This window comes from Schistocerca americana, chromosome 7 (assembly GCF_021461395.2).
Source record: "Schistocerca americana isolate TAMUIC-IGC-003095 chromosome 7, iqSchAmer2.1, whole genome shotgun sequence".
Lineage (NCBI taxonomy): Eukaryota > Metazoa > Arthropoda > Insecta > Orthoptera > Acrididae > Schistocerca > Schistocerca americana.
Genome location: NC_060125.1, coordinates 101,370,546 through 101,386,144, shown reverse-complemented (window position 1 = coordinate 101,386,144; position 15,599 = coordinate 101,370,546). Strand labels below are relative to the sequence as shown.

General features: G+C 40.0%; 1 protein-coding gene across 2 annotated transcripts in view; it reads right to left on the bottom strand.

Annotated features, from left to right (window-relative positions):
• The window catches only part of LOC124622433 (cyclin-dependent kinase 7), a 79,635-nt gene that overhangs the window by 52,080 nt on the left and 11,956 nt on the right, over nucleotides 1-15,599 (bottom strand). For both annotated transcript variants that reach the window (XM_047148128.1, XM_047148129.1), the window contains exon 4: nucleotides 9,789-9,961. In XM_047148128.1, the coding sequence (XP_047004084.1) occupies nucleotides 9,789-9,961 (173 nt within the window). The remainder of the gene's footprint in view (nucleotides 1-9,788; nucleotides 9,962-15,599) is intronic.

The following is a 15,599-nucleotide window of genomic DNA, read 5'->3' as shown; positions in this document are numbered from 1 at the left end:
TTCCAACCCTCCATTGTGTATCTGGGTTTCCACCTGTCCCGTGAGGGTATACGTCCTCTACGTCACCACGTTGTGGCCATTAACGCTCTACCCCGGCCGTCTACAGTCAAAGAACTTCAGGCGTTTCTAGGCAAGATTGCTTATTATCACAAATTCATTCCATCCGCGGCGGCGGTAGTTCATCCTCTGCATCAGCTGTTACACAAAAACGTCCCTTTCTGTTGGTCCGGCGAGTGTGAGCAGGCTTTTGTCCACCTGAAGGCTCATTTGCAGTCGGCGCCTTGTCTTCCCACATTCCGTCCGGGTCAGCACTTGGTTCTGGCGACTGACGCGTCACTGTATGGCCTAAGGGCTGTTCTCGCCCATCGGTATGAAGATGGGTCGGAACGACCCATCGCCTATACTTCCAAGACCCTCAACGATGCGCAACGGCATTACTCTCAAATCGAAAAGGAGGCACTCGCTATCATTTATGCTCTCAAAAAGTTCAGCGTTTTTTGTATGGTTCTAAGTTTCACCTCATCACCGACCACAAGCCACTGGTCTCTCTGTTCAGCCCATTGGCGTCGCTTCCAGATAAGGCAGCTCACCGCCTGCAACGTTGGGCCTTATACTTGTCTCGTTTACACTATGAGATTCACTATCGCCCCACGGCCCAGCACGCCAATGCTGACGCATTGTCGCGATTGCCAATGGGCCCCGACCTGGTTTTCGATCGTGATGAACTACTCTGTTTCCACATTGATGAGGAAGAAATTCGTGTGGTCGAGGGTTTTCCACTTACAGGTTCGCAGGTCGCGTCGGCGACTGCGCGGGACCCGGTCCTGCGTCAGGTGATCGGTTTTGTTCAATGGGGTTGGCCGGACAGGACCAAGGGCCGGGCATCGGATCCCCTTCGCAACTACCATGCCTTGCGCCTTCGTCTGTCTGTTCGTGATGGTGTTGTTCTTCTGGCCACGGATGGCGCATCTCCACGGGTCATGGTGCCAGCCTCTCTTCGCAAAGATGTTCTCAAACTGTTGCATGAAGGCCATTGGGGTATTTCTCGGACTAAGTCCCTGGCCAGCAGGCACGTTTATTGGCCCGGTATTGATTCGGACATCGCCCACATGGTTGCTGCATGTGGTCAGTGTGCTCAACAACTGGCTGCACCTCGTACAATGCCCTCTCCGTGGCCTGATCCGGCGCAGCCATGGGAACGGGTGCATGCTGACTTTGCCGGCCCCTTCCTCAGTACTTATTGGCTACTATTGATTGACGTCTTCTCGAAGTTTCCGTTTGTTGTTCGATGTCCGTCGCCCACCACTGCGGCGCCGACGCTGGCTTTGTCCAAAATCTTTGCGCTAGAAGGTCTTCCATCCATGATCGTCACAGACAATGGCCCTCAGTTCTCTTCGCAGGCCTTCCGTGATTTTTGTACTGGACACGGGATTCATCATGTTACAGCACCGCCCTTCCATCCGCAATCGAATGGGGAGGTCGAGCGCCTTGTCCGCACTTTCAAAAGCCAGATGAAAAAATTCCTTAGTGATTTTTCCACAGATGACGCTCTGCTGCAATTTCTGAGTTCTTATTGCTTCACGCCTCTGGGTGATCGCAGCCCTGCTGAACTCTTGCATGGCCGCCAACCGCGCACTCTACTGCACCTGCTTCACCCTGTCAGGCCTTGTGCTGTGTCGCCTGGTGCGGGAAAATACTCGGTGAGCGCCGACGTGTGGGCACGAGGGTATGGATCTCGCCCTAAATGGATTCCAGGGGTGGTCAAGGCTCTTCGCGGCCGCCGGCTATGTGAAATACGTACGGACGACGGCATGGTTGTTCGCCATTACGACCAGATGCGCCCGCGGGTGGTGGCCACGCCGGTGCCACCGCCCCTTCCTTCGCCTCCACCACCCCGAGAAGCCAGTCCTGTCGCTGCTGCCGATCTACCGTACGTGTTGATGCAGCCGACGTCGCTACCGCTTCCGAGTACGCCGGAACAGGCCCCCGTTGCGACGCCGCCTTCTCCGGGACCCATCTCGCTGGAGCACACCCCCAGGTCCACGACACCTATGGATGCTGCTCCGGAGTTTTCACCCTTCATCTCGTCCAGGAGGCACATTCCACGCACAAGCTTCCGTCCTGGACATTTTCGACCATACTCTGGTGTCTCTCCACGGGATCTTCTCGGGGCCTCACAAGAGGCCATGGATGTCTCCGCACTGTCCATGTCTCCAAGGAAGTGAGGGTTTTTAAGGGGGGAAAGTGTTGTGACAGTGCCACGACATTTAACAGTGCCGCCACGACAGTACGCGCAAACGGCGATAGAGGCGCTCTGCAACTCGGCTGAGTGCGGGAGCACCACCTAGCTACGAATGGCGCCGGCCGCATGTCACGGCATGCCAGTCGAATAAGAGATACTGAGTTGTTATCATGTAACGAGATATTGTTTCTAAGTGAGTGTGTTTGAATATCCATGCAATTATTGGTGATTAAAGGTTATAACAGTCTACCTTCACAAACCACACACTGCCACAGTCATTTTCTGAAATTCTCATGCACTCTTTCAAGCATGTCTTCTGGTGTGCCTGCAATTTCAGCCTCAATATTGTTCTGTAAGTCTTCCAGGTTGTTGGGATGGTTATAATGCACCTTTGCCTTACGGTAACCACAAAGAAAAAAAATCACATGGGGCTAAGTCCAGTGATCGTGTGGGCCAATTGAGATCCCCCATCTGAGAGATAAGCCTTCCAGGAAACATTCGCCTCAAAATTGCTGTGTGCCGGACCGAGGCTCGAACTCGGGACCTTTGCCTTTCGCGGCCAAGTGCTCTACCAACTGAACTACCCAAGCACGACTCACAATCCATCCTCACAGATTCGATTCTGCCAGTACCTCGTCTCCTACATTCCAAACTTCACAGAAGGTCTTCTGCAAACCTTGCAGAACTAGCACTCCTGGAAGAAAGGATATTGCAGATACATGGCTTAGCCACAGCTGGAGGATGTTTCCAGAATGAGATTTTCACTCTGCAATGGAGTGTGCGCTGATATGAACACAGTTTTAATCTGCCAGGAAGTTTCATATTAGCACACACTCCGCTGCAGAGTGAAAATCTCATTCTGTAAACATTCCCCAGGCTGTGGCTAAGGCATGTCTCTGCAATATCCTTTCTTCCAGGAGTGCTAGTTCTGCAAGGTTCGCAGGAGAGCTTCTGTGACGTTCGAAATGTAGGAGACGAGGTACTGGCAGAATTGAAGCTGTAAGGATGGGTCGTGAGTCGTGCTTGGGTAGCTCAGTTGGTAGAGCACTTGCCTGCGAAAGGCAAAGGTCCCGAGTTCAAGTCTCAGTCCGGCACACAGATTTAATCTGCCAGGAAATTTCATGTGGAAGAATATCTTCCTTTTTTTTCAGTAGTATTTTTCCACTCTACCACATACACTATCAGGAGCCATATACCTGTGACCAAGAATAAGGAAATAATATACCAGTTCATTAAACGTTCTTTCTCTCACGAAGGGCATTAGTGTTCATTTTTAAGTGGTACAGAAGTCATAAAATAAATGCATTTCATTAGGACCAATTTCTGGCTGGCACACTTCAAGGTTTCTGAGAAAATCAAATAGAGAAGAGACTACTTTGTTGCATCAGTTTGGTCTTTCTGTTTTAAGCCCAGTATAAAAAGCAATCCTTTCCGCTGTCTGTGGTCAGGAATGAATCAGAATGCACAAACCTAGCTTGAACAGAATACTTTACCTAGAGAGAGCTATGGTATTGGCTAATGCTATTGTATTTCAAAACATACTTTAATCACATTTGAACAATGGAAAGTACACGGAGTATCAATAATATTACGAAAAGAATAGACTGCTATTCACTGGAAAGATGACATGTTGAGTTGCAGACAGGCTCAAATGGAAAGACAGTTACACATTGAGCTTTTGGCTAAAGCCTTATACAGAAAAGAAAATGAACACATTTGCACACGCACGCACAACTCCCACATGTCACACACACACACACACACACACACACACACGACCAACATCTCCAGCTACTGTGGCCAAAATGGAATTCTGCCGTAGGAGTGGACATTCTGTAGCGGTTAAACACTTAACTATCAGTGCTGAAATGGATGTATGTGAGGGTTTATTTTTTCAAAGGTCTGTTCTTAAGTTGCTTGAGTGTACTCAGGATTTCAATTTTCTGTTAAAATAATAAAAACTTGGAACTCTATGTTAAAGGCTCAATCTGTAAATAAAGAAGACCAGGTATTTTTTGAATTATGAATGTACGAAAATACCTTGTCTTAAAAATCTCCAGAATAGGAAAATCAGCATTAAGTCTTTTGGTTAGGTGTGTGTACTAATCAATGGCTTACTCAAAACATGAGGAATCTTTTTGTTACGCCAAACAGATTCCAACTCAGTTGCCAAAATATTGGGAAAACAGAAGTCACTTCAGACACAGGTCTGCATAACTGAGCAAGCTTATCATACTTTGAGTACAAAATATCTCTACCACATAGCTTTTGCTATGTGCTAAACAAACTGGTGTGCTACTTACAATGCTCCTTGTTTTTATAGAGATCTGTACCATGCTACCAATCCAAAGAGTTAAGCTAACACCACTACATCCCAAAAACGTCAGCAATCCGCTGCCACATTGAATGAAACCATTGGTTGAGCCTTGTGAAGTGCTTGCTTTTTAAAATGACCCATGGGACACACAAAATAGTAAGGTACAAATGCAAGGAGCATTGTGCCCTAGTTCTATTACAATGGAACGTTAGAGTTCTTCACTGTGTTTCGCTGAATGCATCAATACCATCCCCTTACATTTATACAGTTCCTCATAAATGAATGCCAAACAGCAAAAACTACAAACCTCTAGACATTTCCTTACTGTGCTGTCAGTGTTAATCTTCTACAATGTTTCATATTAACATTCTCACTTCTTGGCATTTGTAAGCAGAGATAAAACAATAGTTGCTAAATTTAACACCAAAGTACAATGTCTGTATACGCTGATAACAAGAGAAGAATGGAAGGGCAGTTAGTAAGTTTACCAATTTATTCACGTCGAGATCATAGGAGAGAAATTCACGCTAGACAAGGATAGGGAAGGAAATAACTCATGATATCTCAAAGGGAGCAGATCAGCATTCCTGACATGATTTCACAATAAAAAGCCTAAATCTGAATGGCTGGAAGTGGATCTGAACCACACTTCTCTGAGATACAAATTCAATGCCACAACAGCTGCATAATTCCACTCAGTGTCAGTACTGTGTGTGTGTGTGTGTGTGTGTGTGTGTGTGTGTTTTAACTGTACTACTTGTAAAGAGAGTGTTGGGTCCAGTAGTCTATTGGTAAAGTGTGGTAAAGAGCGTGCCTGGAAACTGAAAGCTCACAGAATCGAATCCCAGTCAGAACATGGAATATCTCATGTTACTCTTACCCACTTCTCCGTTATGTGAAGATTTCCCAGAAAGAACACATGGTTTGGATTTAATGTTAAACTGTAGATCCCCTTCCCCTGGTGAGAGTACTGGGTTTGTGGTGTCCAAATGAAAGACTTGCACCAGGCCTCTGAGCAAGACAGAATGATAATAATAATTATTATTATTATTATTATTGTTATTATTATTTCTATCTTTTCTCAGACATTATGTCTGGTTAAAAATGGAAAGTGACGCGGACCTTGATCAAGCGTGACTTCCTTTTAACTGTATGGTATATGTTATATTGCATTTAGGAACTTTCGGGTAATTGAACATGTATCAATAATTACGGATTTCTGTAGTTGTATATATAAGTTTGAATGTAGCTGTATTGCATTGATGTACTGGTGGATATTGTGTGGTATGACTCCTGTAGTTGATAGTATAATTGGTATAATGTCAACTTTATCCTGATGCCACATGTCCTTGATTTCCTCAGCCAGTTGGATGTATTTTTCAATTTTTTCTCCTGTTTTCTTTTGTATATTTGTGGTATTGGGTATGGATATTTTGATTAGTTGTGTTAATTTCTTCTTTTTATAGGTGAGTATGATGTCAGGTTTGTTATGTGGTGTTGTTTTATCTGTTATAATGGTTCTGTTCCAGTATAATTTGTATTCATCATTCTCCAGGACATTTTGTGGTGCATACTTGTATGTGGGAACATGTTGTTTTATAAGTTTATGTTGTAAGGCAAGCTGTTGATGTATTATTTTTGCTACATTGTCATGTCTTCTGGGGTATTCTGTATTTGCTAGTATTGTACACCCGCTTGTGATGTGATCTACTGTTTCTATTTGTTGTTTGCAAAGTCTGCGTTTATCTGTTGTGGTATTGGGATCTTTAATAATATGCTTGCTGTAGTATCTGGTGTTTATTGTTTGATCCTGTATTGCAATTATGAATCCTTCTGTTTCACTGTATATATTGCCTTTTCTTAGCCATGTGTTGGATGCGTCTTGATCGATGTGTGGCTGTTAGATGATACCGGTGCTTGCCATGTAGTGTTTTCTTTTTCCAAATTACTTTTTTCATATCTGTTGATGTTATGTGATCTAAAGGGTTGTAGAAGTGGTTATGAAATTGCAGTGGTGTAGCCGATGTATTTATATGAGTGATTGCTTTGTGTATTTTGCTAGTTTCTGCTCGTTCTAGAAAGAATTTTCTTAAATTGTCTACCTGTCCATAATGTAGGTTTTTTATGTCGATAAATCCTCTTCCTCCTTCCTTTCTGCTTAATGTGAATCTTTCAGTTGCTGAATGTATGTGATGTATTCTATATTTGTGGCATTGTGATCGTGTAAGTGTATTGAGTGCTTCTAGGTCTATGTTACTCCATTTCACTACTCCAAATGAGTAGGTCAATATTGGTGTAGCATAAGTATTTATAGCTTTTGTCTTGTTTCTTGCTGTCAATTCTGTTTTCAGTATTTTTGTTAGTCTTTGTCTATATTTTTCTTTTAGTTCTTCTTTAATATTTGTATTATCTATTCCTATTTTTTGTCTGTATCCTAGATATTTATAGGTATCTGTTTTTTCCATTACTGTATTTTCTTATTCTTCTTATTGCACATTATTTTGTTCCAGTATTTGTTGTACTTGTTGTTTGATGTTTTCTAATTCTGACTGGGGTATCCTGTTATTTTTGATTATTACTCAGATCTGATCAGCTAGTCGTTCTGTTAAAAATTTTAATTCTGGGTATCTGATAATATATGTTGTGCATACTTGTGATCTGTATCCAGTTGTGTTGGTTCCTAAGTTTGTTGCTTGGTAATAACAGAACATGAGGTGTCGATTAACTTCATCTGACCATCTCATCCTCTGTCTTTGTTTTCCTTCTAGGGTGGTTGCAGGAAGCTTATCTTGCAAAACACCTCTATTTGGATTTAAATCATTTTCCAGTTGGCTAGCAGTGTCGTTACCATTGTGGGCGGGCATAGGGTTCAAACGTCGTCCCCAACCATGACGGCGCTCGTCCGAGGCTTCTTTAGTTCTGTCCTGAACCAACTAATCACACTAAAAGGAGGGTTAGCCCTATTAGTGGTTTGTTCTTTTCGTCGCCTTTTACGACTGGCAGAACATACCAGAGGCCTATTCTTTTCCCGGGCCTCCACGGGGTTTATTATTATTATTATTATTGCCATTATTATATTCATCAAATAAGTGAATTTTATAACAAGCATCAATAATGAGCCAGGTGCTGACAGTCAAGGCAGTCAAGACAAAAGAACACAAAAAGGGTACTACCAGAAAGTGAATTAAAGTATATTTTCAGGAGATATGAAAGCTTGTATACTCACGGATCTTAGAGACTAAAAAGTGATTAGTTGCTGATCAAAGAATTTCCAGATGATGAAAACTGGAAGACAGAAGATTAAATATATTTCCATTTGAAAAGAAAGCATAGGGTGCAAAACTCAAATAGGAAAAATATGTAATAGAAAGAGCCACAAATAAAATATGCTTCTTCCCCATAATTTCAATAAGATATAATTGTATGTAATTGTGCCAGAAAAGCAAACTATTTTCAAAACAAGCATCTGAAATAACACTGATGCCTTCAGTACAACTGAAATGTCATTATTTCCAACAACAAAATAAATGCATTTTGAACATTCAGGGGGAAAAGGAATATCTTTAGAGACATGTATCAATGGAGTCTTTGACAGAAATATTTCTTTAATGTACAACCAAAGGCAAATTTCTGAGGAAAAAATTATATAACATCAAAGTTATTTGTGAAAAATGGTTAATTCATTTTAATATTTCTCTGTTGATCAAGTCTCAATGCTAGGGAGAACCAATTATTTTAAAGAAATGCATTATTATAATATGCACCAACTGGGCTAATTCTTAGCACTGCTGAAATAAGGTAAATTCTTTACTTACACACTTGGTACTTGAAGCAGAAATTAAAGAGACTGAAGTATTTATTATTTTTGAGGAAATTTCAGACATTTCTTCAGTATTAATGCCAAAGATTTTCTTCTCTTTTCGTTTCCCTGTGTTGCACATGAAATAATCTCAGTACTTCCAGTGAATGTAGTATGAGTACTGAATGCAGTGAAGTGAGGTGTCCAAGTTATTTTTCTAGTCTTGACTTGGTCTACCAGTGTGAATAAATTACATACAATTATTTAAAATATGTGCTAATAGAAAGTCTCCCTTACACATTAAATGGAACTGGTCTATTTTCTTCCTATTGTAAGCAGCTGTATTTCCAAATAGCTTTACCATTTCTGGATTTTATGGTACAACTGCACCTAAATTAAATGCAAGTTTGCTTATTCACATCTTAGCATCAGGAACAGAAACAATAGCCAAAGAAAGCAGTTACAAATGTACAGGGAGCATCATCAACTGATGATACCACTATTTTACTACGGAACTTACAACTCTTCAACCAGAAACAAAACCAGAACACGACGCAACAGTGATTTTGTTCAGTGATCTATATAATGACCCTGTACTAGATTCAAAGTGCAGTACATAAAAACCTGATTTATACAATATCTTGTCAACTCTTAATCCAAATCCTGGCATAAATCATCAAAACACACACCCATCCCAAAAATTTCAGCAGCAATTGCTCATCAAAGATTTATGGACCCCTCCATGAACCATATTGAGAGAAAAATAGAATCTGTGGACCATGCAGGTGAAAATGTGATCTTAAAACTACAAATGATATACATTCAGACCTTTAATTACTGTTGTTACACCCTACTGTAATTGTTGCAAATTAATTCTTCATTTGAAAAAATAAATTGACAATACTACAATAAGAATGAGAATTTTGAAAGTTTTTGCAACTTTTCCGAGTTTTACTGCATTCTGAAAATGGAGCAGCCAAGGAAATATATTAAGTAGGTCCTATCATGACAGCTATATAATCTGGAAAGGATTATTGTAAAAAGTCTCAAATAGAAGAAGGAAGATTTTGGATAATTTGTAAACTGCAAAAAAATGTTACAAATTATGTTTTTTAGCAATCTAATAATTTTCCAAGGAGATAAAAAGCATCAAAAAAATTAACTTTCACAAATCAGTCCTTAATTATCTCAACCAAGTAATGACAGATATAACAACAGCTACACTTATGACACAGTATGAAACCAGTTACAGAAAAACCAATTATCAAACAAAACTCAAATTGAACCACTCAGTGCAGTTCACTTGTCTGACGCTGTGGCAATAAATCCAATGTCCTGGCAACTAATGAAATAATGATGCAGCAATGAGAAGCTTTTTAATTGGAAATTTTTTATATGCTGATCACATGTATTATGAATTTCTTTCTTACCCTGTGTAGGATCCAGTGCAAATGAAGATGTTCTAACCCCTGAAGAGTCATAAGCATGTATGCCTTGATATTTGCTGGTGTCATTACAATAGTGTTATCTCTTATTACAATTTCTAGATCAGTATCCATGAAGTCAAAGACTAGTGAAACATTAGACCTATGGCCAAATACATCTGTAAGAAAAGAAACATCTTGCTAAATTGATCACAGATACGCAAATGCCTTTATACTATTACTCCAACTAATCATACATCAATACATTGTTTGAAAATTCTAGATAACATGTTACTAAAAAAAAAAAAAAAGAGAGAGAATTTCTAAGGATGCAAAGAGAAATAATCCTGAGATTAATAGTTGACGTGAAAATCCAGATATATGCCCAATGAAGACATGCAAGGAAGATACCAAAGACACAAGTTGATTCAGATGCTGCTCAGTTGAATAACGATAACTTGTTTATGTACACTTCAAATAAAAAAGAAGAACATATCAAAGAAGTCTAAAGGTGTCAAACTGAAAACAGTAATGAAATTAACAGACAGGTGGTAAATTATATGGAATATAAAACTATAACTAGGTTGGATAAAAAAAGTAGAAATAAGATTTTAGTTCTATTTTACAACAAAGACAAAACTATTTTACATTTCCTTCTCCTTTAGCACCCATTTGAAAATGAAGTATGAATGACTCTGAAAAAAGTATCTTTGCAGATATATTTGGCGGGCTTTAAGCTGCATTTTATTAATTACACAAAAGATAAATTTCCTGTCAGCTGTATGTTTCAATTGAAAGGCAGCCTTTTAGTTAAAATATTCATTTGAGTGGAAATTTATCTAATACATGATTAATTTTTATAAGTTAATACAATAACAGAACTGACGATCAAAATCTTTGCAAACCATGGTTTATCATAACGAAACCAATTCTAACATTTCATCTACTATCAGAACTCAAATTGTTTCTTCAGAAGATGAAGAGCACTGGGTAGAGTAAAGAAAATGTATCTTGAGGAGGGGGGAAAGTTGCATAACTACCTTAACGTAAAGAAACAAAGGAACAAGTTTGGATTGATGGAAAGAAAGCAGTAATGAGGGATTTTTTAAATAATAAGCACAAGCAGACAAACAACACAAACACTTAGAAAAGTTAATAAGTCTGAGTAACCATACTCCTGGAGAAGCTGTTGCAGTTGCTACAACTAAAACATAGTTTATCCTATGCGCAATGAGTAATCATAAAAGCTGAATATTACTGTATTTCTTATTTAGCAGCTCACTATAAATGATATTTTCTCTCCTTACCACATTCCAAATGAGATTTTTTTTACACCAATATCTTTTCACACTTTGCCACATCTTTTATATATGCACATATGCATTTCAACAAAGGAATCAGTTTCACAAGTTTGTGATTTAATATTTTCTTGCAAATGTGTCTGTATGCATTATTCATGAACACTGATCATATTGCATGCCCCTTCCACTTTCCCACCCTCATGGATGATGGGTAGATGCAAGTATGCCAATCAGACATGCTAATAAATCTCTACACTCCATACTATATTTTCAAATCTACAAGATACTGTAAAATCCCATAAAATCCTGTAATACACTGTAAATGCCAAGCCCCTGCATAAAGGCCAGAGATGGACCAAAGCATTACTGACTTGTTAAATTTGTGAATCTGCTTTTTCTCTTAAATAAATCGTCCAATTTTTCTAAAATTGTAATCATTTGTTTGGTTATAATAGAGGGAAACATTCCCCGTAGGAAATATATATCTAAAAACAAAGATGATGTGACTTACCAAATGAAAGTGCTGGCAGGTCGACAGACACACAAACAAACACAAACATACACACAAAATTCAAGCTTTCACAACAAACTCTTGCCTCATCAGGAAAGAGGGAAGGAGAGGGAAAGACGAAAGGATGTGGGTTTTAAGGGAGAGGGTAAGGAGTCATTCCAATCCCGGGAGCGGAAAGACTTACCTTAGGGGGAAAAAAGGACGGGTATACACTCGCGCACACACACACATATCCATCCACACATATACAGACAGAAGCAGACATATTAACTACAAATGATATACATTCAGACCTTTAATTACTGTTGTTACACCCTACTGTAATTGTTGCAAATTACTTGTGTCTGTATATGTGTGTGTGTGCGCGAGTGTATACCCGTCCTTTTTTCCCCCCTAAGGTAAGTCTTTCCGCTCCCGGGATTGGAATGACTCCTTACCCTCTCCCTTAAAACCTACATCCTTTCGTCTTTCCCTCTCCTTCCCTCTTTCCTGATGAGGCAACAGTTTGTTGCGAAAGCTTGAATTTTGTGTGTATGTTTGTGTTTGTTTGTGTGTCTGTCGACCTGCCAGCACTTTCATTTGGTAAGTCACATCATCTTTGTTTTTAGATATATAATCATTTGTTTGTCCGTACATACACATCACATCTACCAATTACAGTCCCATTCAAATTAATTCCTTCGTGGTGCATTTTTTTAAGTGTACATTTTTTCTCTGTCAATTAAAACTGGGGGTTGCTAATTGTTCTGGAAATTAGTGCAGTGAAGCAGCTTTGTCACTGACTGTTAAAACCACAGCATTATACCACTTGTGATGGAGAGGATCTTGCCTAGTTGTAATCTTGACCCATTCATGTAGAACCAAATTCAAGCTACATAATGTACGAAGTAATTTTTCCATGTGTACCAAAATTTACTGTTCCAAATACTGATATTGTTATTCTACGTGGAAGCAACTGTTTAACACAAGGGATTAAACTTGCAGTTCAGTTAGTTAATTATAATAATCAGCACTTTTAAATAAAAATAAGATGAATGACTACTCAGTTTGAATTTTTGAAATAACTGCATTGCACAGGAGCAGTTAGACATTTGTTTGTGACAATGCTGTACTCCCTTATGAGTCACAGGCCTCATCATGGTGTGAAGACTTGCCTACAGGAACAACATAGGTAACTATACCACACTCAAGGAGTACCTGTAGAGAGTATAGTTTCTGAAGAGGGACAGCAATCTAGACACCAGACTGATCTGGCCTTTGTAGCATTAGCCAACATTTGTTAGTTCTGTAGACAGCTGAAAGCAAGTGTAAACTACAGTTGTACATTTCCTGATGGCATACAGTCATACTGCATGGTTTACTGATGACATCCCCTTAAGCAAAATGTTATGGAGGTAATATACCCCACTATTTGTATCTCTGAGCAGTGACTGCTCTGGGGGATATCATCAAGTGGGGAGGAGGGGACCTAGTACTGCACTATAGATCAATGTGCAGATTGTTAGACTCCATAATCAAGTAGGTAAGGAAAGTATCCAAAGAGAGAAATGGATACATTGAAGTTAAAGGGTGTCCAAGAAGAACCTCCTCTGTAGACTTCAGCACAGCCTGGGGGATAAATAGTTGTTTTGTTGGTATCCCCCACTTAGTTGCTGCCAAAAAATGTAGTTGTCAGTATTGTGTTGTGCAGTTGGTCCAGTACTGCATTGTTTTATTTTCTAACCCATGGCTGATGTAAGTGGACACAGTTACGATTTTGATGAGCTATTAGTGGCATATTTAAAGGTGCACGAACATTACAGACAGGGCAAATAATGACAGAGTTGCTTTAACAAGGCCCAACTCTGCCTGATGAGGAGGAATGTGCTTTTCTTTCAGGAAGTGTCATATACAGGCCATTTAATGAACACAGGAAAACATGAACCCCACAGAAATGGTCATCTACTGCACCAGACATCTAATTCTTGGGAATAATTAAGTCAGATGTGGCTCAATGTCAGCACAAGAATAATAGAGGATTGTACATAGGTGTTGAGGAAGCTGCTCAAATTAGACCTCCAGATATGGTCCATAATATGTCAAGGTGTACATAGGTCTAAGTCACAATGGCATACATGGAGATCTGATGGATACAAAACTTTTATATGTTAGTACTCCATCACATGTTCACTGTTTTGACCTATGGTACGAGGACTTCTCAAACACACTGTATAATGGGAATTAGTAAAACTCAGTGGCAGGAAGAAACAGGGATTCTCAGGTGAGTACAGAGCTATCAACACAAAATCAAATTGAGGTAATCCACGAGGAGGCCTAATCATCAACAAGAAAATACAAATGTGGGTAAACTACTACATAACAGCATAGTGAACACATCATCTTATGCAAGAAAAAAGTGACAATGTACCAGACTAGTAACAAGAATACAAGGTGATAACACCGATGTTGTTATATGAACTGTACAAGGTGTCAAAGCTAGTTTTTCAGAAAACTGTAGGATGCAGAAGGGTGCATAGTACCATTCAAATATGGTTCAAATGGCTCTGAACACTATGGGAGCTAACATCTTAGGTCATCAGCCCCCTAGAACTTAGAACTACTTAAACCTAACTAACCTAAGGACATCACACACATCCATGCCCGGAGCAAGATTCGAACCTGCGACCGTAGCGGTCGCACAGTTCCAGACTGAAGCGCCTAGAACCGCTCGGCCACTCTGGCCGGTGCATAGCACCATTTTTTGCTGACTCTTTGTAACTCTTGTATTAACCAAGATACTGCAGCAAGTATGGCTATGGAGCAGAATGAGCTGCTTGACTACAGAGAACAGATGCATATCTGAAGTCAGAGCAGTCAAGTATAGAGTGTCATAGGGATCAATTTCAGTCAAATATTGTCCAACACATACAGTGCAGAGTCACAGGGAAAATTAATTACATGTGAATAAGACCGTATTCAAAGTTTTGGGTAACAAAGGAACGAAAGACAATTACTGATAAAATGAGTTTGGAGGAAGATGCTTCCAAAAATTTTAGGAATTATATCATAAAACTACGAGGGTAAGTCAATTATTATCCACAAAGTAGTTTTAAAATTTTATTTTAATCAAATAGGTAACTTATAAGAACATCATTTTTAGTCTCCTTGGGTTTCAACGCACTTGATCCATCGTTGTACAAACTTCCTGATGCCCTCATAAAAGAAGGTTCTCAGTTGAGCTGCGAGCCAGGAATGCACCACTTCTTTCACTGCTTTGTCCAATGCAAATTGATGGCCCCTTAATGCCTGTTTGAGTGGACCAAACAAGTGATAGTCAGAAGAGGCAAGATCGGTACTATATGGAGAATGATCCAGTACTTCAAATTTGAGTTTCTGGAGCATTTCAGCAGTGGGGGCAGCAGTATGCAGACGGGCATTGTCGTGTAACAACAGAACACCTTTTGACAGCAATCTTTGACATTTGCTTCGAATTGCAGGCTTTAGCCTGGCAGCTAGCGTCTCACTGTAAGGTACACTGTTTATTGTTGTGCCCCTTTCCCCACAATGTTCTAGTGGACCTTGTGCGTCCCAAAAAGCTGTAAGCATCAGTTTTCCTGCGGACGGTTGGGTCTTGAACTTTTTCTTGCACAGCGAATTTGGATGTTTCCATTCCATAATCTGCCATTTACTCTCTGGCTCGTAATGATGGATCCATGTTTCATCACCAGTAATGATCCTGCCTAAGAAGTTGTCCCCTTCATTACCATAGTGATCCAAATTTTTTTTGCAAATGTCCAAGCATGTTTGTTTATGCAACTGTGAGAGTTGTTTTGGGACCTATCTTACACAAACTTTTTGAAAACCAAGTTTGTTGTGGATGATTTCGAAGGCAGAACCGTGACTAATTTGCAGATGATGTGCCACTTCGTCAACAGTTTGACTACGAGAATCATTTCATGTGAATGCTCAATGGTGTCTTCATTTGTGGCGGTAAACGGTCGTCCGGCTCCTTCATCATACATAACA